The 23,849-nt window shown below is 32.8% G+C and overlaps 3 protein-coding genes across 19 annotated transcripts in view; 1 reads left to right on the top strand and 2 right to left on the bottom strand.

Annotated features, from left to right (window-relative positions):
• The window catches only part of LOC114577732 (uncharacterized), a 444,442-nt gene that overhangs the window by 175,013 nt on the left and 245,580 nt on the right, over positions 1-23,849 (top strand). For 5 of the 9 annotated variants that reach the window (XR_009830536.1, XR_009830539.1, XR_009830538.1 and 2 more), the window contains one exon: positions 5,550-5,683. Coding sequence is in view for 1 of the 9 variants with exons in the window: in XM_062077130.1 (XP_061933114.1) it covers positions 2,946-2,995; positions 5,550-5,683 (184 nt within the window). In the remaining 8 variants the exon portion in view is untranslated. Of the gene's footprint in view, positions 1-1,223; positions 2,996-3,628; positions 3,969-5,549; positions 5,684-9,349; positions 11,516-23,849 lie in introns of those variants that run through there. The other 4 variants (XR_009830543.1, XR_003698022.2, XM_062077130.1 and 1 more) reach the window with 4 other exon arrangements.
• The window catches only part of LOC107999292 (glutamate receptor 1), a 264,212-nt gene that overhangs the window by 51,277 nt on the left and 189,086 nt on the right, over positions 1-23,849 (bottom strand). The gene's annotated exons all lie outside the window — the stretch shown is intronic.
• LOC107999293 (facilitated trehalose transporter Tret1-like) lies at positions 8,677-23,267 on the bottom strand. Of its 8 annotated transcripts, none has more exons than XM_062077125.1 (7): positions 15,193-18,055; positions 15,027-15,105; positions 13,165-13,394; positions 12,343-12,601; positions 11,511-11,879; positions 9,458-10,263; positions 8,677-8,897 (listed from the first exon to the last, which is right to left on the bottom strand). In XM_062077125.1, exons 4-7 carry the CDS (start codon positions 12,383-12,385, stop codon positions 8,748-8,750), a joined length of 1,368 nt encoding a protein of 455 aa, XP_061933109.1. In that variant the 5' UTR covers positions 12,386-12,601; positions 13,165-13,394; positions 15,027-15,105; positions 15,193-18,055; the 3' UTR covers positions 8,677-8,747. The 8 variants fall into 8 exon arrangements, with proteins under 8 accessions (XP_061933109.1, XP_061933110.1, XP_028523280.2 ...); XM_062077126.1 differs by lacking the exon at positions 15,027-15,105 and having other exon boundaries at positions 15,193-16,488; positions 16,844-17,190; XM_028667479.2 differs by lacking the exons at positions 15,027-15,105; positions 15,193-18,055 and adding an exon at positions 22,774-23,267.

The raw sequence follows: 23,849 nt of genomic DNA, 5'->3' as shown, positions 1-23,849 counted from the left end.
CAATTTTTGTAGAAAATATAATGAAATGGGAATGGAAGTTTTCTAATTTATTCAAAAAGGAAAAATTGTCCTATTATATTATTGGACGTATGTAAAATATTAAATTATTGTTGAAATTTCATTAGAAATATTTAGTTGAATGAAAGTTAAAGGGAAATTTTCATCTCACTTTTTACTCGGAAATCTACGTTATAATTTAAATTAATTATCATTTTAAATTAACAGTAACGGTTGATTACGTTTTGTTTAATTTTTAATTTATATATATATATATCTAAGAGGTTATGTCGGGATGTAATTATAAGAATAAATTATGCGTGAAAAGAATTTTTTATATAGGAAAATTTTACACGATATTTATATTATCATTTTATTCGATAATTATTAATATCAACGTTATTTCGAACATTACTTATTTCGTGAAATTAATTATTCTTTTCGTTAACAGGAAATTTAATATTTCCCATAATTATTACGTCGTGAATATTTCGATATTTCGTGCAATAAAATTGAAAAAAAGATCGAAAAAAGGATCGAAGCATTTCAACGATTGTCTTAAAACCATCTTTGCTTTTTCTTTCTTCTTTCTATCTCTATAATATTATATTCTTTCGTTTCTTTTCTTTCTCCAAAGAGAAATGGCTTTTCCAAGATTTTCACTGGCTTCGTGTTTCCTGACAGACGATTACCCTTGCTCAGGAGGATAAGTAAAGTAAATCTGATCCCGGCAGATTCAACACTGTTTTATCAAGCCTAAAAGGATTTTGATTCGCGTCACTTAATCAATGTGATCCTTAAAACAAGAGATATCGAATCCAAGGATTGAAAAATGGTTTTCAAGACGAAGGAAATAATAAGGAAAGTTACGAGTTATAATAATTTTATTGCGAATTTTTTGCACATACGTAATTTCACATACACATTTTGGTGTATTCTACATATCTCCAATCTAATTAATGAGAAATTAGAAATATTTTCCAGCGAAGAATTTTAATTAGAATCAGCAAGGTCTAAATAATCGAAACACGGCAATTAAATTAATTTGTAAAGTTCACTATTGAATCCACGTAACCATCCCTTAATTGGAACGAAATTCAAATATCGTGGAATTCTTTGTTTATTCGAACAATTTCTCGTTCGCACCTCCCCCTATCCTGACCTATCCCAAACTCCAGATAACTCCTCAGATTTTTGGAAGTACATATTTCCACAGAAAAAAGTCACAGTTCAATCTCTCGAATGTATCTCGACAATCGATTAAAATAAAAAGATAAAAAGCGAACAAGTGATCTCCATATTTTTTGATTTTAGACTTCAAACAACCTTTCACGCTATGAAAGATCCAAAATTTCTTTCAAATGATATCGAACGAAACTCAAATTACACTTTCGAAAATCATGAATATTTAATCCCTTGTCCTCACGTGTTCTCAATAATGATATTCGTATCCCAAGAGGCCACGAATTCCACAGATGTTAATACTCGCATCCCCAGATGCCTGGCCTCACCTGAAGATGGTCCGTATTACTTAGCAGGGTCGTTGAGATCAAATCTTACGACTCGAGACCTCAGAGTTCGACGTCCCGTCAATATCGTGTGACCCTTGAACCTTCCAGAATATTCTTAAATTAATAAGACACGATAAAATATCATAATCATCGAGAGACTTCGTTCGAAACGTATATATATTTATCTGTAGTTCGATTACGTTTTCTCAAGTATAACTAAGATACTTTCAGGACTTGCAAATTCCTCCACCAAGAGAAATCTCTCTTACCTTCACGGATGAGGGGTGGGGATAGAATCCCTTTTATCATCGTCATTTGATATTTCCTTTTCTTTAAATTATCTCGAATATCTTTTGCCTATTCGGGGAGTCACGTTCCAACGGGGGAAGCCGCGTTTCTGGAATTCGCGTAATCAACGAACACAGGCTCCTCGCTCGAAAGCCGGGGAAATATTCAATTTTTCCACTTCCAGGCGAGAATCGCTCGGTAATTTCATTCATTCCCAGCAGCTACCTTGCGCCCCCTCCCCCTGCGGGAGGGATCGGGCAAACGAAATTCGATACCGCGACGTAATTGCCGCAATCCATTTTACCAGATAGAACTTCTCCTTTGTACGCGTGTACGTACGTTTCTCCTCCCTTCTTCCTGCAATTCCCCAGTTCTTTTCCTTTTTCGCGAGCTTTCTTCCTTTCTTTCTTTCTTTTTTTCTTCGCGAACGTTGGCAGCAATGAACGATTACAGCGAGGACGGATTTTAAAGTTTGTTTCCTCGAACGATATTCCTTAACGTTATCTTCCATTGATCCCCTGATACGGGTTGATCCGATTATATTTATTTTACGGGCTCTAAGTCAGGATCAATTTAATTTCGTAGATGGCTCCAAGTTTCTTTGAAATCAATTTCCAGGTTCCTTTGTTTTTGAAGTGTTTTGAAGAATTAGCTGTCGACGAGGAGGATCGATGGAAGGATAATTTTAGGGGAAAAGAGGAGAACGTTTTTTGGAAATTCGTGAATTTTATAAACACCGAATATGAACGAGAAGAGATATAATCATTTAAGAAAGATTAAGTGTTTAATAATAAATACTTTCAGCAACTTTTTAAACGCTTTTCGCTATCCAGCTAAGAAAACTTCTCCAAAAACTATTAAACGAATCTCCTCGCGTAATTTTATCCCAAATCGCTTCAATCTTCATATTCTTTCTTTCGCTTGTTCGTGATACATCGTCCTCGATTAAAGATAGACGATTGACTAAAGAGAAAGTTTCAGATTCAAAGGGATAATGAACACTCGTACAATCATTAACACGTTGATGTCCACGGTTATCCAAAGACGTTGAACAAAGCTCGATCCACCCAAACCTTGCGAACCCCTGCACGCAAGGGTGAAGAGGACAGGGAGGAGGGGAGGTGGCTCCCTCTTCTGAACGCGGAGCAGATGAGCGTGAGATGGTCTCTCGCAAGACTTTGTTTGATCTTCCGCAGTGGGTAATTCGCCATCAACTTGTTTCCCTTGTGTCGTGAGCAACGCTTTGTCGCACCCGCCCTTCCCTCCTTTTATTTCCATCGGGATTTATCGAGTCGTGCGTGAAACAGTGGAGCGCGGTTCCAGTGGACGCGACTTGATATAAAGGGAGAGGAAAAGAGACCAATGAGACCGTTGTGGAGGAGGAGAGGAACGCACGATTTTACGCAGAACGTGGAACAGCGTTTCTCAACGCGATTCCATCGAAGAGATTCCATCGTTTTGTTAATAATAAAATTCAGAGAGGCAAAAGATAAATAAAAAATTGATGGTGAATGCTGATCAGATTCTTTATTGTATTCTATTCGAACACAATAATTCGTTAGAGGATCTTGTTCTGACAGATTTAAGAGGCTGTTATTATTTCCCTCGGCAATTGAGCAGCGATCTATATATCGAGAAGCACTGTGATATAGGAGACGGTCTTTTGTTCACCGTTTATAGAATAAAAAGAATATATTCTCGAGAGGCGTGAAACAATCGATATTAATTACACCTCTCGAGGATGATGGAAATTATTTGTTCAATAATAATTCCGTCCAGATAATAACACCGTCTGGTTGAAATGAATATAAAAATTTTAAAACGTGTTTCAGAAATCGTGTACAAGTACGAAAATAATAATCTAAATATTCAACCCTCGACTACGCCCTCCGTTATAACCAGGACGAATTAAATTCCACTTCCGGGCACAGTTTCCATCGTTTTCGAGCGGATGCAATTTTCTTTCGACACGCGTGACGAATTCGGGAAGCGTACAAGCTCGCCGGCGCGGATCATTTAAACTCTTCCAGGACAATTTTGGTGGTAATGAAGAACGATCGCGGTGATGAATCAACCGCAATTACCGGCTTACGGCCGACACGCGGAAATGGATGGGAGCTCCGCGATCTGTTTACACGTCGAGACGATTCAAGCGGAGAAAGTCTTAGGCGAGTTTATTTTCAACACCTTGTCGGATTGTTCGTTTCTTTCAGCCAATTTTATTGATAATATTAATAAAATTGCTCGGGCATCGCTTTCAGAAGCAAATAGAAGTGGAAAAAAGTTGAGTCTTTTGTGTTCCGAGGCTTTGAAAAAAAAAATCCGAAAATATTCTGGGATATTGAAGATTTTAAAAATAGAAAATCGTTTTGGAAAAATTTAACAATGGGTTATTGCCGCTTGGTCAGCGGCAATCGAGGGATTGGAAATTTTGATCGCAATTAATTCTCTGCAATTAATTTTTTCATGAAAATTCATATGGACGAAATGAAAAAAAGAAAACAGAAATTTCTATAATAAAAAATTAAGCAAGCTAATAGAGAGGGATAAAGGAATTTTTGGTTAATAGATTTCTTTTTCGAATTAGGTTTCGTATTTGGAGAAAAATAATATGCTTATTCACTCGAAATCTAAAGAATTTTATAAATAAATGAAATAATTTTTATAAATAATTATGAATTTCTCAATATATTATATTTTTTCCTCAAATTTTTTTACCATTTACTTAAATATTTTCGATTTCAGAACAGGATCCATTTACGTTTCGAATTTATTACCATTGTCATAAATTTCAAAGGACGAGTCCAATATGTGAAATAATACTCATTAATAAAGAGCAATAAAATATTCGGATAACAAAGTATTGTTTACATAGAATTGTCAAGAAAAGTATTTTTAATGTAAATGCATATTTCATATGCAAATAATACATCGCTTATTTTTAGTAAAATCGTTGCTGCTCCAATAAAAAGAAATTCCACGAATAATGCATTAAAAATTGTAACGCAATAAATTGCTTAAAAGGAATTTTTTAATGCGAAGAAATTATTTAACCACAATTATTTTATCATCGGGGGTTGAAAGCATCCTCGATATTCGCCAGCTTTTACAAAATAATGGCTTTGTAAACGGGCTTTCCCCTCTTATCAGACGATATAAATTCTCCAACGCTTTTGTTCTCCGCCACCCGGCTTTTTATTATCTCTTTTTAATAAACACGAAAATGCGTTTTTCGACAAACAGGAAAACGCATTGCGGACGCCAACAATCGATTCGAACCACAGATTTCCGTGCTAACATACCCTCTTCTCGATAACTCGAATTGCATTATTTTTCCCTTCCACGTTCTTTTGTTCCCACGCTTTTCTCACTCTATTCACCAATGCTGAGAGCAAACATGCGTGGCCATTATTGGTACAACTTTATTCACGATAAAATTAAAATTAAAATTCGTGACTCGATGTATCCTTCGTCGTGAGTTTTGTAATAATCGTTTTGCTTTTATACAGAATAAAATTACAGAGAATCTAATTTCCCTTTGTTAGAAGAATTGTTCGATGCTCAGTAACATATTTCTTATATTTCTTTTATTATTATACTCGATACACCGTTCCACAAAAAGTATTTATTAAAACAAAAATTTATATTCCCTAATTGAACGAATCGTGCTCCTATCTCCGCAAACCGCAACTTGCAAATCGCTTGAAATTAATTCAACACAATAATAAGAATCACTCCGTTCAAATTTTACAGCCCTTCTTGCGAAATTCTCTCGAAAAAGGAGGAACCCACCCCGAACAATCGATTAGCCAGCCCGTTCGTGTTCGAGGCTTCATCTTCCCCTCGACAAGTGCCTGCCATTATCAGGATCGCAACCGTTGCATCAGGTAAGATATCCAGTGTGTACACATTCTCATCGGGATAATGCACCGCTAAGTGGATGCTCGCTACGTGTTGCGATTTGTACCCTATCAATCTTGATCCCTCCGTATTCACCGTCACGCGTGTGCATTCGGGACACGTGCGCGACCGATCCGCGGCCACGAGGTCGCATTAACGCACGTGTGCAGATGTGAGGTGTCCACGAATACGTGAGTCTCGCGTGGAGGAAGAAGAGTAGTAATTATTTTGCCTTTTGGACGGGGGATGATTCGGTAATCTTGCATCTTTTGATCGAGACTCTTTGAAACATGTTCTCTGCTTCGTTTTTTTTATTTCGATAGATTTATCTTCGAAATATCATCGTGTTAATCGTTTAATCGGGTTGTAATAAAATTTAGCGTTTATCTCTTATCCCGAATTTCAAACGATTGTTGGAAGAGCAGAGGTGAAAATGTATTTTTCGTAATTTCTGCAATGTTTTAATTCTTAAAATATATATTGTTGTTTCAATATTCAGCCAAATATGTTTCGCTGTTATTCGCTTTTTATTTACTTTTTTCTCAAGGGAACAAATTGCATACGCTTTGAACTTGATAAAACCGGCCCTTTTGTCACCGCGTTAGAAGGAGAGTTCGAAGAAGAAACGATAATCGAAAAAGTGTATAGTTTGATTGGGAGAAATATTGTGCGGTTTAATGGAATTTTTGAAGAGCCCAACCCTGGGTTGATAATATAATATAAAAAACTGAATTTCCCCCCCATGGAATTTCACGCAATGCGTATTAAGAAAATCGTATTAAGATTTCGTATAATAATTGAGACGAGGATACAAAAATTATTTATATATCGTCGAAATAATAATAACTCGTGATTTCGTGTTCGAAGAATTCGATATTAAAGAATAATAGATCTAAAAAAAAAAAAACGATCGAAAAAAAGAAATGGAATTGATAGAACGTATACCTTTCTTTGACCCGATTTCCACAGTTCCGTGTGAAAATATTTGCTCGAATTACGACGCGCAACAACTTATAGGCGGGAGAGAGGGGGAGGGAGCGAGGGGGGAATAAACAAGGCGAGCCGGTAATTTCCAACCGGAGGAGTAATGTGTAAATTTTAATATCCGGTACAGTAATTTCAGTTTCAGTATATAGGGGAGAATATACAATCTCGCGGAAGTGGGGAAGCGGAACGATTTTATTTACACCTGGAAACCGTATTGTTCGCGCTCTGTTTAAGCGTCGCCTCGCCAAGTCTCGGCTGGGAGGAACGGAATAAATTCAGAATCGAACAGCCAGTGTCGTTCACCTCGCTCCCTCCTTTCCTCCCCTCTCCCCGCAATTTCCCAATTTCTCATCGATCCGAATAATCACTCCGAATATCTCTCAATATTTCTCAAGAAAACACCCTCTTTTCCCCTCCGCAAAAGAGTAATTATCAACAATACAGGACGAAAGAGGCCAAGGAAACGAACCCTTGTTAAACGCGTTCGAGTTTAACGCGTACATATATACAGCAGCTTGAAATCTCCGCGTTTCACAAAGCCGTAAAACCGTGCACCAGGAGTAAACGTTTCGAAATTCTCTAAAAAAAAAAAAAAAAAAAAGAAGAAAAAGAGAGAAAAGAAACAACATCGTCGCGTGCGAACGCTGCATTGTAGCGGCCGCAAATTTTTCCGGGAGGGGGGGAAAGGGAGGGGGGCCAAACTGAATTCACAAGTGCTCGAAAAACAAGTGCTGCGAGAAATAAAAAAGACCGTTCCAAACTACGGCCAATTCCGTGGTCGTCCACCGGAAACGTTTCGCGACACTTGAGCAACGCTCTCTGCCGGCCGAGCCGGGGACTAATTTCGCGCGCGGGCGGAAAAAAAGGGGGAGGACGAAAGGAAAGGGGGAGGGGGCGAGATGGAACGAGCAGAGTGGAGATAAAAGGATTATCAAAGCTCGCTAAACCGGGTAAAAGCGTTTGTGTGTGTACGCTCGCCCGGTTGAAATTTCGTATGACGAGCGCAAACAAATCGACGCCGGCCCGCAGAGTTGAATAAACACGGAGGACGAAGATGGTTGCGGCGATGTTTTCGAGCGGAGTTCGAACGGGTTAAAGCGGCACGCGCCTCTTTTTCCCCTTTTTTCCCTTCCCTCCCTCTTTTCGAATAGTTAGGAAGGGAAGGTGATATCGCTGCTCAACGATTCTCTTTGCAGACAGGGAAACTTGGCCGATCGAACCTCTGGTTTCTGCAGTTTCCGGAATAATTTACAATCGAAATTACAGAATCTGCCTCCTCTGATTCCTGCGGGAGAATCAAGAGAAGAGAATCTTCTTTCTTCTTCTGTGTTTGAGTTTTCGATGCCATCGAATTTGTTCAACGCGCTTTTTTGCATTGGAATAATTGGAATAAAAGAGATTCGTCTAATTTGGAAATTTGTTGCGCGCAAAGAATGGATAAGAATTTTTTCGCGGATAGAGCGTCTCTTTGAAGGAGCGAGATGAATAATTGAAGTTTCAGTTTGTCAAGTTTTAAATATAATTTTCTTTTTACAACCAGGGGATTAGAGAGGATTTGTAACGTTTTGCTCTATCTCGTATTATTACGGAATTAAGAATTTGAAAAAATGAATTTTGGAGAGAGAATTTTCAATGAAATTATGCGTATTCATAATTTTGTTAAAGGTAAAAATATTTGTTTGAAAAATTGAAGAAATAAAACACCGTCGCCATTAAAAAACCGATTGGAATTTCGTATTTTCAAAAAATAATCATCCATAACGAACACCTCGTCTCTTTATGATATATTTTTCAAGAATTCGAGCGATGAAATTTTAATCAACAGGAAATCAACTCTCTGATCCAACGATACTTGGTCATACTGCACGTTCATTCACAAGTTTCGAAGATTATTCGGTTTCCGATTAAAGTTGCATCCTCTTTAAATATTCGAGATTCGCGTCAAAATTACAATTTATCAAGCGAGGAAAAAAAAAGGAATAAATTATTTCCATTTAAAAAGGAATCGTATACCATTTATTGTCGAACAATTTACAACTTAGAATAATCGTAGAATAGAAATCGTCAGTTCTTTCTTCGCAATTCTATTTGTATCTCTTCCAAGGTCTTCCCTTCGGTCTCTGGCACGTAACGATAAATCAGTAACCATATAAGGAGAGTAATCACGGTGAACGCCAGCACAGGCATGTACGTTCCTTGCGATTCTTGCAGTACCTTGAATGAATAAATCGATTACTCGCTATTGTACGTCACGAGTCACGTGATATTATTATTTTGATTCAACAGCAGATACGTATCCGAAAAATTGTTGAAATAAAAATTGAACGTATATGCATATGTATATTTGATTGAAAATTTTTCTCAAAACCATCGACGCGTCCTCGTGGATTTGTACGATTTTTCGATATATACGATTTATAAAATCTCGAAAATCAATTAAATACGCACTGTTCACTGCTGAAAATGAGTCTCAAGAAACGAAACGCTTACTTTCATACTCATTTTTCTCTCTACCATCGATATTTATCCATATACCGATCCAAACCGACGATCTGTATCTAAACCTCTATCTTCTATTAACATTATACCAAAATAATTAAATATTTTATTCTAACTCTATAAATAAAAATAATTTTTACATATTCAAATTAACTTTCCACCATCAGGATTTCCAACAGTGCATAAATAACGATCAAAATCCACAAGGTTGGTAAAGGCAAGCCCGATTCTTTCCCTACTCGAAGATTACTCGATGATCAAACCCGTGGACCCACCTGATAAAATTTCACCACTAGTATCGTGGTGATGGCGTAATAAAGGGAGGAGAATATCGCAGCGGGCGGCTTCACGTCCACGTGAAATATCTCGCCGATGTAGGCGAGGGGGATCGGGTTGAGGGCGAGCCCGTATCCGAGCACGTAAATCACTAGGAACACCGTGGGCATCCATCGCAGCATCGAGACGTCGTGGCCGGCCGACAACAGGCCGAAGAAGATCGCGATCGTCGCCAGGGAGAGGACGCAGATCGGGGTCGAGATAAGCAGCAGCAATCTCTTGCCGGTCAACCTGACCACGGACACGCAAACGCTGCCAGCGACCACGATCGCGCAGCCGGTCATCACGATGCTGACGTTGGTCGAGACCTCGAATCCCGCCTCCACGAATATGAAGGATTGATAGGCGAGGAGGGGGGCGGCGCCCGTCAACGTCAACGCGCTCAAGAGAATGATGGCGATTCGAAACGCTCGGCGATTCTCGCGTCTCGCGAACAACTCTTGCACGGATCTCGCCATGCCCCTCCTCTCAGAATTCTTCTCCTCGGTCGCTACGATCCTCTTTATCTCCTCGAGCTCCTCTATCACGTCCTCCTTGCCCAGGGCCCATTTCAACGTCCTCTCGGCCGAGGTTAGCTTGTTCTTCCGGGTGAGGAACACCGAGCTCTCCGGAAGCCAGAGGAAGATCGCGAGGAACGCGGCGGGTAGGGAGAGGGAGATCATCGACATGGCGAATCGGCTCGTCCACAAACCGATCGCGTAGGCGAGCATCATGCCTGTGTTGAGGAGGACGGCCATCGCTGTACCTGAATGGATGGACAACTTTTTGTTTCCTTTATCTTTTGGGGAGAGTTGAAGGTGATGATCGAGATTGAGTTACGGGAGGGAATTAGATCCTCCCTCTTCTGCGAATTGCGTGTGATTTCGATTTTAATGGAACTTTGAGTATTTCTTACAGAATAGGTTAAAAAATAGATGTAGATTAGTGGAGTAAGTTTCATAGATTTCGGAGTAAGTAAATATAATAAATAAATGTGTCGCAGAGAAGAATTAGTATTTTGTTTGTTTAAATGTTTTGGTTAAATAGAGAGGGTTTATTAAGTTTTAAAACAACACGGCGTCTGATTAATTTAATTTCGACGCAGTAATTGTTAAAAAGTGAATATTTAAATACTACGTGAAATAAATTAGATGTATTATTCCACGATTGAATGCGTTCATCCATTGGAATTTTATATAAATACGATCTCGAATACTCGCTAAATTAAAGTTCTTAAATTAATAATTGATATATTGAAAAACTGGAGAAATAATAGAAGATTAATTTAACAAATATAATAATAATGCTATAAATCATTAAGAAAATAAGAAATGATGATGATAAAAAGCAATAAATATTAGATTATTGTACATGAAATAGCCGACTTCGTTTACACGTAAAATCTTTAATGGCACACACTTTTATCTCGTTGAATAGCATTCGCAGTAATCAATTTGAAGCTTGAAATTATCCAGATATAAGATAATGGATATTTTGCCCATTATCATACAATGGCAATTGCATATCAAAACGAGAAGTAAATCAATATTAAATCGGCGTATTTTTCTTTTACAAACTTAATCTCGGATATGTAACGTGATAAAATCGATTAAAACTCATTTCCATTAATGCACAGTGACTTATAAAGATATTTGAACATTATTTTATAAGGAAATTTTAACACGTTTTCAACGGTGTAATAAGATTCCCTCAAAGAAATACGACAAAAATAAATAAATAAATTATATTCTATACATATTTACAAATTTTGATTCAAAAATTGATTGATTATTACTACTACTTCGTTAAAAAGAAGAAAAAGAAACGTTCAAATATCATATATGCATTTTGATTAATATTATAAACAAAGATGTAATATTTTTCGAGGAAAATTTAATTAATGTACGTGTAAATATCGAAGATTCGGCTCTTTCACATATAATATCTCAAATGGATAATTCCAAAGCAAAAAGCGAAAAAATAAAAATAAAAAAAAACAAAAATCAATACTACCTAAAGGGCCACGAGTCTTTTTGCTGCTAACCTCGCCCAAGTACATAGGCATCACCGAGTACGTTATTCCACAGCCTACACCGGCCATCAATCTGCCAATGTAAAGCTGCTCGATGGTGGCTGCCAAGCCGATCAAAATCCAGCTTGCAATCTTTGGTATCGCGGCGAACAACAGCGTTCCTTTACGCCCGATTCTGTCCATCAAAAGAAACGGCACAATCGAGCCGAGACCTACCCCGACATACATCAAATTCACCACCCACACTATTTGGTCGTTGGACACCTTCAAAGGGTCGTCCTGCTTGAATTTTGGTATAATGGGGGTGCTCCATCCCTCGTTCAATCCACTATCGATGATCAGAAGGTTGCCTATCGCGACGACGAATTAATTGAAAATTTTTTTTTTTCTTTCTTCTTCTTTTTTTTTTTTGATCGATCGTACGTTGATGATGCATTTTTGGATGAAACGATGACACGTGGTTATTAATGTTTCTCGAGATTAATTCAATTTATTCAAATTTTTATAGAGCAGAGAAACTTTGGAAAAATTTCAAAATCATATATCTCGGCAAAGACCATCTAAATTAATTTTTACTTCTAGAAATTTTTCCTTCGTTTTTAATTTATTTTTCCAATAAAACTTTTTACAAGAAAATTATTAATTGTATTCGATTCTTCTTAAAGAAAGAACACTAAATATGAACGTATATTATTAAAAATTCGATATCGAGCAACATTAAAAAATCATAAGATATGCTATCCTAATTTATCTTTATGTAAATTTAATATACGTTGATGGTTTCATCTTATATAATTCAGTTTTCTTACTTACAAACGATCCCAATAAATAACTGTCGCAGTATCCCAACTTCCATGGTTATTATTGAGCCTCTCTTCACTCGTCACGATCGGATAATTTGAAGAAACGAGAGCGTTGTGGATAATCGAGCGTGGAGTAGGAATCTGTTTCATTGGTGAGCTAAATGAAATATGGGTAACTCGTTTAATTTTTGAATTATTTAAATCCAATGGTGTAAAAATTTGGAGAAATTTTAGATAATCCTCTAGGGAAGGAGATATTTTAAATCTGCCTAGAAACAAAAAAAAAAAAAAAGATAAAAATAAAATTGGAATTTTCTTTTTCAAGCAAATGAAATAATAGATTTATATGCTATTATAACAAAAGGCATTAAATGTTTCCTCTCAACGATAATTTTTCTTTTTATTTTTATCCCAATTTATTATATATCGATATAAATTTTCCATTGAAAAATTATATATTATCAATCAAAACAGAAATGTCCTAAGACTTTCCAAATATTATTATCATTATATTTCATTTATTTTTGTAAATCATTCTTTATCAAAATAGCACTTGATCCACTCGTAAAAACTTCTCAGTAATTTCTAACGTAATTTCAACGCGAAAAATATTCAATACTTCATCTCGCGACACGTGCACACAAAATAACTCAATCCAAGCTTCCAACAATCCACATTCACACGTAACCGTGCACACAACTTCTCAACATATATTCGAAATCGTTGCCAAACGTTCGATTAACATCCATCAAGCGAATGGAGAACAATCGGTAGACGATATGCGATTTCAAGCGTTGAGATAACGAAAATAAAATCGATTGAAGATACTAACAGGATCCTGCTTGGTGCGTATCCACAATAGGGGTAACAATAAGGCATGGGAACGGCTTTGCACGCTTTGTGACCTTCGATCCCCTCGCTTTATCGCCGACGTATCATTAGGACAACGTGGTTCGCACCCCAAATCCTCCGTGGTTCCCCCGGGATTACTTTCCCGATTCACACTTCCTTTCCAGTATCTGTTGATGCGATTATCGATGTTAACAGAACCTTTTGCAGAACCTTTTACACGGGCAACAAAGTAAATATTAAATTAAGTTCTAATTACGCAATGTTTTTTTTTTTTTGGTTTTCCTAAAAATTTAGACAATTTGATTTGTGATAAATAAAAATATTTCGAGAATCAGACAAGAACTCGTTTGCAGAGAATTCTTACCAGGTGAGAATTGAGTTTCATGGGATATAAATATATGTTGTGTATGCAGTTTATAAAAGGAGTGAAAAAGAAAAGGATTTATAATGAAAATTATTAAATATGATTCTTTTATAATATAAATGTATAACATGTATTATTTGTATTTTTGTATTGTATGAAGACTTTTAAGGGAAATTTCAATTCGTTGATGAAGAATTGAAGATTTTTAATATATTTCGAAAGAAAAAAAGGAAGAAAGAAAGAAAGAAATCGAGGGCATTGTGAGAAGTTTATTTCTGATCACGTGAAGAAATTTATTTTTTATCGTCGTCGAATTGTTATGCAAATATAATGATAAGTATTTATGCAAAAAATATTCTGCATCGTTTGGTACAAGTTTTATTCAGATTGGATTAAAAATGAATGATTTATTGCAGATTTCTGACTCTGCTCGCATTAATATCTTGTTCACGATACAAATATAAAATAACATTTTGATGCCAACATAATTTTTATCAATATAATGTGGTTATTTTTAATATTTTGATATAAGAGGCATTTCTAAATTATAAACAAATATATTTTCGATTATGCTTTTTTTTAACGTTGAAATAAAATAGTTTTGAAAAAAATTTTTGATAAAAGTGAAACTGCGAAGTTTTCAATTGTATTATTTTTTATTTTCTTTTTTCCTCTTTTATATTTTCTATAGAAAACTACGATAGAATAAAAATCTCAAATATTTGATATGAAACAATATTTATCACATGATTAATAATAACAGAAATGTGGAAAGAAATAAAAATGTTTATACAATAATGTTCCTAGAAGAATGAACGTTTGAAATTACAGATGAAATAACTTATGACGACAATAGCATTATTTCAGAGAAGCGTAAGAATTCTAAAGATTATTCCATGTAAAAAGTTTAATACAATATCGATTCTGTTAGAAAAATAAATGAAATCTTTTATATTGCAATATACATTTCAAATAATTCCAAATATCATTTGAAAAAATTGAAGAATCTTAAATTAAAAGATATATATTATTTTAAATGTAACGAGATTCATAAATATCTTTTTTCTAATTTATTTTTTGCATTTATAAACTTGGGTGAAGAATAATTAGCTTGTCGATACAAAATGATTTAAACGAGAATATTTTTAAAAATATCATACATTTTAATCTTTCGAATACAATACTAACTGAAAACTAAAAATTAATGGATAATTATTTACACGACTATTTAATTATTTAATGCTAAAATTTCTCAAAATGTTAAATTGTTTCACGATAAATCATTTTCAAATTCCCTTTTGTTCAAAAACGAAGCGTTAAATGGAAAAATTTCTTTTCCACTTGTCTTTGACACATAGAATTACAACCTAGTCAATTTTAATATGTTTTTTATCTGATAATGTTATTCTTTTTTTCTAGAATAACCATAATGCAATCAATCTATTCTTGGAGTACCATTTTTTTCGAAAACGACTCACTTTTACGACACTTTGTGTTTTTTCCCAAAACGAAATCTTAAATGAAAAAGAATATTATTCTTTCTTCTTTTCACGCTACCTGCAATCAACATTCTATATTTAACGAATCAATCAACGAGGATTGATTATATCCGACAGTGGCACGTTATTATCACATCATGCGTACCGTTTTACGACGTCTAATACAAATTGAGTTGACACGTATCCAGGATTTACTCTCGTCTCGCATCGACGGCCACATGCAACTTTAGATCTCGGAGATCACTTTATTACACGCGTTTACGACTTTGAACGACTAAGTCTAACTACGTTGTTTAAACTCGTCCCGAAAGTCGTTCTCGGGCGACACAAAAGCAAGCAAGTTAATATTCTTGCGTAACGACACGATCGTTATGCATATAACGCGCGATTTTGCGCGAGATTATTTTCGTGCATCGTGTCAACGACGATTAACGTTGCAATTATACGCTAATAATTAGCCACCCTGAAGCGGGACAATGAGGAATGAGTTTGTTAGTGCGATTTCTTTTTTCTTTTTTTTTAATCTAATCTAATCTTGATCTTTCAATGTAAAATTGTTTCAAGCTTGTGTCAACAAATTGACATACAGTGAAAATTTTTGAAAAAAGTGTTTTCTTAATTCTAAAAGTTTATACGCGTATTTTTGAAATCGTCAAAATATTTTTTTCATCCATTAATATCCAATGTTCGTTGTATTTGCTCAATTCTCTTGAATGCATAATAGAGTAGATTGAATTGTGCTGGAAAATTTTGGGATAAATCGATTGAATTTATTTTTTTTACATTCGTTAAATGTATGTCATTAAGATACGAGTTATATATAATTGGTTGTCACGTATGATATATAAAAATATATAAAATCTTTTCCTCATATACGTTTCTTATCTCTAAATCCTCTTAGTCTTAAAGAGGTATTTATAGAACTATATTTTGTATTGTACTAATCATATATTATGCATCATACAGAGACACTTTTATATTAATTTTCACTTTCAGAGTGTCATAAATAAACAGCAAAATTTACGATACGAATTATTATTTTCTCTTTCGAGAATTGTTATTAATTATTTCGTGGAGAAAGATTTAGAATCTTTTTTCATTCAAGGAATTCCATTGTTTCTGTTCTTTTTTTATTTTTCTTATTTAACCTCCTTTTGTATCGATTCGAATTCTTCCTGTTCGTTTCTTTGTTTATCAGCCGACTTTTCAACGGGCCATGGCGGACAGATATCCTCGGATATTATAAAAAGCCATTTCAAGAGATATTTACAAATATTTACTCCAATCCTGTTTTAATTAGACCGACGAATAATTGAGCATTCCGTGTACCTTTAAAAAAAGGAAGCATCTGTTTTTCATATATTTACAGATGTTCGGCAGCTTTTAAGTAATTATTGTCAATTTGTACATCGATCTTTCCTCGTTCGATACACTTTTGTGCCTAGAAATAATTAGGAACAATCAATAACTTTAACCTATCGATTGTTAATCATCAAATCGACATCCAACGATAATCAAGTGGCAATTAATATGAATAAATATATAACTGTAATAAGTTATTACTAAATTACGTAAAATCCCCATCAGCTTCATTTCTATAACACGAATTAAAAAATAAATAAATAAATTAATTTCTTCCTTTTTACACCCTCCCTATTAATTCCTCCTCCCATTCATCGATAACATTCATCATTTATTACGATATTCTCATTACTCTCGCGACAAGTTCCGGCATTTTCTACATAGCGAAACAATAGAATTCTCGCGATTTCATTTCAATATCGTATTTCAATTACCTGGCTTTGGAACGAGACATGTTCCATCGGCCAACCACTGCGATTCTCTTTCCGCGACTAGATCTTCGATTTGTCCATTTGTCATCTCGATAATGCGGCTACATCGTTGTTTGTTCTATTATTTGTTAATAGTAGTTCATTGTCGAGCAATTAAATCGTAATTACGATAATATGTCGTTCAATTATGCGGATCGTTGACAATATTTTTTTCTCTATTTATTACAATAGAATTTTCTCCGACGATTTCTCTTTCTCATCTATTTCAGGTTTTTATTTCTTAAAAGTAGTAAATTATTAAGAAATAAGAGGTATGTCTTAATTATGTTACGCTTCAATCAAATTTGAAGCTTGAAGTTGTTCCAATATGGGATATAATAGATTATTTTGCTCAATTATACAATTAACTAAGAAAATTAATTAAGAATAATTAATTAGAATAATTAATACAATTTTAGAGATAGGGGAAAATATTTTTCGTGTTGTCTATGAACAACACTTTTATCGATAACAATTAACTGAAACCTTAATTTTAATAATTATAAACTCTTCTATGAGAATACAAAGTCAGATTGTAATTTGCATATGAATAACAAACGATCTTTGTATTCTACTTTCTTATTTATAATTCTTATCTTTAAATTGCAATAACATCATCGATACTGAAATATTATTATATTTTATAGCTTATTTTATATATATTTATTTATATTAGCTTCAAATTTCCAAGAAAAAGCTCGTTCAATTAATTAAAGCTGGCCAGTAGCGATCAATGATTGTGATTTGATAAATGTTATTTCGCGTTTTTCCTTGTTTCTTGAGTTGAAAGATGGATGGTGAAAAATATCCAATTACGAGAACACATTAGCGTATGATTGTTACGTAGTTTTGATTGAAACGCTCGACCATGTAATTATACCGATTTGTAATACAGATAATGAATCTTCCATAGTCGTATAATAATTAACTAGCCACAAGTCTGAGGAGATTATTCTTCAGGAATCTCGTTCCAATATTTATTCTCTTCTATTACATAAACTATAGTTAGATCTTATCTGTGTAAGGAATTATTCAATGATTATAGTTTTATGTATATATTTTTGACAATTTGTTAAGTTTAAATATCATTTCTTATTATATTGAGATTTGAAGAAGGGATAGAAAATTACTAGATATTATTAGATATAAGTTACTAGGTTATATTTTTTTAAAAATTCATCAAGTTTAATTTATTTAAAATTTTGCTATCTAGAATGTTTTTAAGATGGAGTAGAAGCTTACTAGATGTTACTAAATATTATTTGATATAAGATACTAGATGTAGAGTTATTAAATCATTCGATTATTTCAAAAATAATGTTGTATTAAAAATTTAATTTTAATTTTGAAAATAATCATTCGTTGTACTAACTAACTTTAAATCCTTAAAAAGTATCATCGAAATATATCGTATGAAGATATCATTTCTTCCTAGAAATTTTAATCTAACTTTTAATAAATTTAATCATACTTATATATCTTCCTAATCTTGTTTGCTGTATTTTCTCTATAAAAAGAAACATAATAGAATGATATAATACGTGTACAGAGAATAACTATTAAAGAATACATAGAAGAATGAAATACAAGCATAGAAGAAAAAACAGAAAAGAAGAGAGGCCAAAAAAACAAAAGCGTATAAATATACACGTAAGTACGAAAAGACATTATTTTTTGTTTTTTTCTTTTGCTACTAAATTTTTGAAAAAAAACATGATTCATCGTTTCATAGTTTCTTTATACCATTTTTATTAAATTTTACTATTTATTTATTTGCAATTGATCATCTTCTCTACTCATCCATTCCTAAATATATTCAACAAATATTTCACTATGTATCTAAATCTTTTGCTCTTTCAGCAATTATCTTTCTTTCTTTCTTTCTTTTTTTAATTTAATAAAATTTTCCATAGAATTATCGACAATATGTATTTCATTGGATCAAATGATCGAACAAAGATCTAGGTAAGTATTTGTAACTCTGAAACAATGTTTCTTTTTTTGAAAAATAATTTCCAGCAATTATTGCATATTATTCATATTATTATTATTTACATTTTTAACAGCTTATAGCTCTTATCCGAGAAATCTGTTTTCGCATTTGGAAAATGCAATCATGAAAGATTGTATTTTTCCAACGAAACTCCCACGACTGCGCGACTTTATAATTTACGACACTGTTTTTCCAACGGTGAATATTTAACTTAGAAAGGAAAATCCAGTGCGTGAATTATTATCCGAAGTTATCCGGTCTTCTTCTCCCGATTAATAAATCGCGGTTACCAAAAAACGAACTGTTATCTACCGAATCTCTCTCGTGTTTTCATCGCCAATCTCAGGTAATTTCCATTTTCAAGTGTCGCGGTTTGTCTTTCGTTTCTTTTCCTTTCTTTTTTTTTCTTTTGTTTTTCTTTTTGCACCGTAAGTCGATGCTATAAATTATCGAGTTTGAATTTCGCTATTTGAATCTTGATGAATGAAACATACCTAGTTAGATATTTATGAGAAGATCGTAAAAATGTTATTAGGGTAAGCAAAAATAATTATTCTTTCTCAGTTTAAGATTTTAATAAAAAACTTTATATAATAAAATTAATATCCTCCATTTCTTAGAGATATTATTTTCAGAAAAGCGAAACAAATAATGTCTATTATTATTTAATAACGTTATTAAGAAATTTAGAATTGTAAAATTTTTATTACAAAGTTGGAATATTTAAGAAGAAGAAATTTTGAAATATGTGTATTTTTAAATACATATAATACGTGATATAATAATATATTTATGTACAAGGAGAAAGAATTTATGAAAAATTAAAAGAAAAAAATTTTAAGTAATTAATGTTTATAATACTTTTTAACTGATATTTTTTAAAACTTATTTACGAAATCGATAATTCTTATACATTTTTCTCGTTATTTCTCTTAGTAATTTTCGTACATTTTTCGAACAATCAAATGCAATTCGTGATTTCGTTAAGCATCTTTAAGAATCGATCTGATGAACAAATCTATTATATTCAAAAAGTTTGATAAGAAATTTAAATGATTTACACACGTGAAACATCATTTTCAAAATGTTCCAACCAACTTGTTTCCTCGTGTACCGTATACTGTGTGCATCTTGTTACGGAAGTAAATTTTTCGCAGCCATTGAACATGGCGCGGATACACTTGAAAATTTGACGTGCCATGCCAACCTTAAATTGGCTTCGTTATTCCTTGATTCGTTATCTATACGGATTTTCGAGTACAAGAGTGGTTTCGTTTCTGAAAATATCTTGTAATATTTAACTACATTTCTTTATTAAGGATGTTGTACCATATCATGAGAAAATATCCTTCGACGATATATTTGAATATAATGAAATTTGATTTTCGCGATTTATTTCGACTCTCTGCCAAAGATAATTATTATTTAAAATTCGTGTGAAATTTATGATTAAATTGATGATTTATTGTTTCATTTTTACGAGAAATCTGGATTGTTTTAGTTTTCTTCTGTTTTATTATAAATTATAAATTTGTATAAAAATTCCTTTTACTTTATTTTTCGTTTCATTTTGTATTTAGTGATTTATATCAATAATTTCTTTGACTTTTATATCTGGCTCGTTTTATTTAAATTTTTTAAAGAAATTTAATAAAATTCTGAGGCACAGTCTCAGTTAAAGTTCTTAGACTATTTTCGTCACACGATAAATTTAAATTGTTTGATTAATAAATCAATCGATCAAAATTTATTGATTTTGGAAATAAGTTTCTTACATATGTATTAACATTGTATAGAGATAAAATAATAAAAAGTAGGGAAAAAAGCTACCTTTCAATTATTTAATATTATTAATATTATTTATTGCCTCTTTAGAATAACGAGAAAATATACACAAGATGCTAATATATTCCTAAAACGACCTTTGAAGATTCTAGGAGCTAGAACAAAAGTTGATGTAAAAATATCATTTGAAATTTATTTATTAAATGATTAAATGAATAATAAAAGATCATTTTTCATATTTGAAATATGAAAACCTCAAAGAGGTTACAAAGCAATAAAATACAAAGTTGTAAGAGATTCAAGTTCGTGTTGAATGAAGCGAAACGAAGATCTATCTTTGAAGATTGCGTATATATTTCGAAAGCTGTTTGACTGTATCGACTAAAAAATGTTGGTAAACCCGCATGTAGAAACATTGTAATTATATTTTATCGCACTTCTGCTAATTACAGCCTGTATTTAGAAGCTATTAATGCCAAGTTTGTTAATATTTTAAACACAATACAACATCACTCGACAGAAAGAATCAAATGTTTTCTTTTTGTTAAACCGATAATATATCGAGAATGATTCACACGAAAGGTATTGTAATTTTTTTACTTTTTACTCAACGTGTGAATAATGTGCAGTGAGATAATATTCCAATCCTTACAGGAATTGCATAAACGATGAATTAATAAACATCATTCTTTCCAGGTTTCGAAATTTTTTTTTTAGAAATTTTTATTCTACATACGAGTGCGAAATTCGTTGTGTTGATAAATTAAAATTTGTAATCGTGATTGGAATATCGATTTGATTGATTTAATCGACGAAATTTATTTGTCAATTGTAAATATCGATCGTTCAATCATTAATTGTTTTTTTGATTTAATTGAAGTTCTATTTGATATATATGATTCATGAACACGTGTCATATTTCAAGTGAATATTATTAATCATCATTGATATAAATCTGAAGACTTAAATGTTGATTTCACGGAAAAGAAAATTTCGATTAAGTTTATTCCGTCGATTTAATTAATTTATTTTTAACACAATAATTGTAACTATAGATTGAATAAAAATTAATCAATATTCGTAATCAAATATTACAAATATTTTTTGTGAAATAATGGACAATATTAATTATTATACTGAGCATAATATGATTCATTATTTTTCATGTAAAAAAAAAATTTTTAAACTATTAATATTAATTTATGTAAATGATCGAATCAATTGTTACATTATATTAAAGAAAAAGCGAAATATTAATCGATTAAATAAATTGTATGCAACGAAAAGGAAAGTAAGAATGACGGGAATAAATGAAAGGCAATAAAATTTTACCTTTTTTTACTTACATTATCGAAAGGGCAAATTAGTGATTCATGCATAATTATGAAAGAGTTTACAAATAGTTAGATAGATCAAACCAGGAGATAACTTCAAGCATTCAAGTGAAACCAGTGGCACAGGTTTAGCTTACAATAGAATTAATGAATATACAAGGTCGAGTATACAGACATATACATTCTACACATAGGGTAACATTATCGTGTAATAAATATTTTCAGAAAAAAAATCGATATTTCACAAATAAGAATTACGTAGAAAAATAAAATTTCAATGAATGAACTATTAAACATTCGATTAGTATCATTGAGCTATTAAAATAATAATTTTTACGAATTAGAATCATCAATTATACACTATTGGACAATATAATTATTAAATCGATCATAATTATACGTTTCTAATTTATCCAGTTATTAATTCAATATTAACTTGTACACCGATTAAATTTACTAAGAATTAATAAAAGTATCTGGATATTTATGAATAAGTCGTGTACGTAATATTACATTGTATATTATATCTTCTATACACGCACATTTCACATAATATATAATTATACTACTGTTTCCTAATTCAACCAATGATTAATCCCTTATTTCTCAATCTGACGTTAATATAAAAATTAATAGAAATAAATAACTACGTGTATACATAGTCATTCACAGCTCAACAATAGTAATCGAAAGAAATAAAAATCGCAAATTTTATCAACTTATCACTATCATAAATTATATATAGATATCTCGTGATTAATTAGCAACCAGAGCTGTGATACCTGTGAAACCGACAGATGTAGCAGATAGAGGAAATGAGTTATCGTGACACGTGACCGAACCCACAGAGACGCTCGAGACACTTTTTTCTCTCCCCCCTTTTTTTCTTTTAGAAAGCTTGATGACACCAACAAGCAAGATCTCCTTTCCTTGTCTCCACTTCCGTGTCAATATCCCTTTCACTTTAAATTCGGCCCGATTCTCAACGCGATTTTTCACTTGAATGATGAATCTTTTACGAATATTATTGTAAATAGATAAAAGAGGGAATAATTTCCTTCTCCTCGATGCGTGTTCTCTTCTTTTCCCCCGAATCCGAAATTTTGTGAACAATTTTCAATCGAACATTCGAGACACGCGCACGTGGATCTGACGAAGCGATCGATGGTCGCCGGCCAGCCTCGATCTCATCTTCGAAGACGGCGGAGGTGCAAACTGAACTGATACGCAGACACGTGAAACACTATTTTGCCCGAGTCCCACTCCCTCCGCTTTTATAAACTGAGACGATACGCTCGAACGCTGTTAATTACTTTATCCACGATCCTCCGTGGATAAGAGTCGAGCAAGCGATCTTTTTTCCGCAATTGACACGGTTAAATTAGGTTAGGTCCGCGAACGTGAGGTATAATGTGGTGGTATAATCAGTCAGTTTTGTTGAACAGCGTTCCTTTGAATATTATTTAGATAGACATCGATAATTTATTGTCAAATTTATATTATTTACGAATGACAGTGGCATTGCATATTTTACAAATCCTTGAAATTATTTAAAAGTTTAAATATACTGTTGAATAATTCTTTTTTGTTTTATATACATCCTGAAGCTTCGAATTGGATGAGTTTATTTAGCCTTATCAATTATGAAGAAGGAAAGAAAATTGTAATGAATTATGTTTTTTTTAAAAATTGATAAATATAATCAAAAAATTATATAATCAAAAGGAAAGAATTATTAGGAATTAGATCGAATTTCTTCGAGCTTTGATCAATTTTATTTTATTTTATTATAAATTCGATTGTTCTAAATGCAACAATTTAATATTAAATAACGATATTAAATATAGGAAAAAATTGG

The sequence above is a fragment of the Apis cerana genome, linkage group LG7 (genome assembly GCF_029169275.1).
Source record: "Apis cerana isolate GH-2021 linkage group LG7, AcerK_1.0, whole genome shotgun sequence".
NCBI lineage: Eukaryota > Metazoa > Arthropoda > Insecta > Hymenoptera > Apidae > Apis > Apis cerana.
Note: the sequence above shows the minus strand (reverse complement) of the source record. Positions and strands in the feature narration are given on the sequence as shown.

What these genes read in the sequence shown, in the direction of transcription:
- LOC107999293 (XM_028667479.2), bottom strand. Translation starts at nt 12,385, where the DNA reads ATGGAAGTTGGGATACTGCGACAGTTATTTATTGGGATCGTTT. An exon ending in GTTATTTATTGGGATCGTTT is followed by an intron (nt 11,880 to 12,342) that starts GTAAGTAAGAAA and finishes TCGTCGCGATAG; the next exon opens with GCAACCTTCTGATCATCGAT. An exon ending in AAAGACTCGTGGCCCTTTAG is followed by an intron (nt 10,264 to 11,510) that starts GTAGTATTGATT and finishes CCATCCATTCAG; the next exon opens with GTACAGCGATGGCCGTCCTC.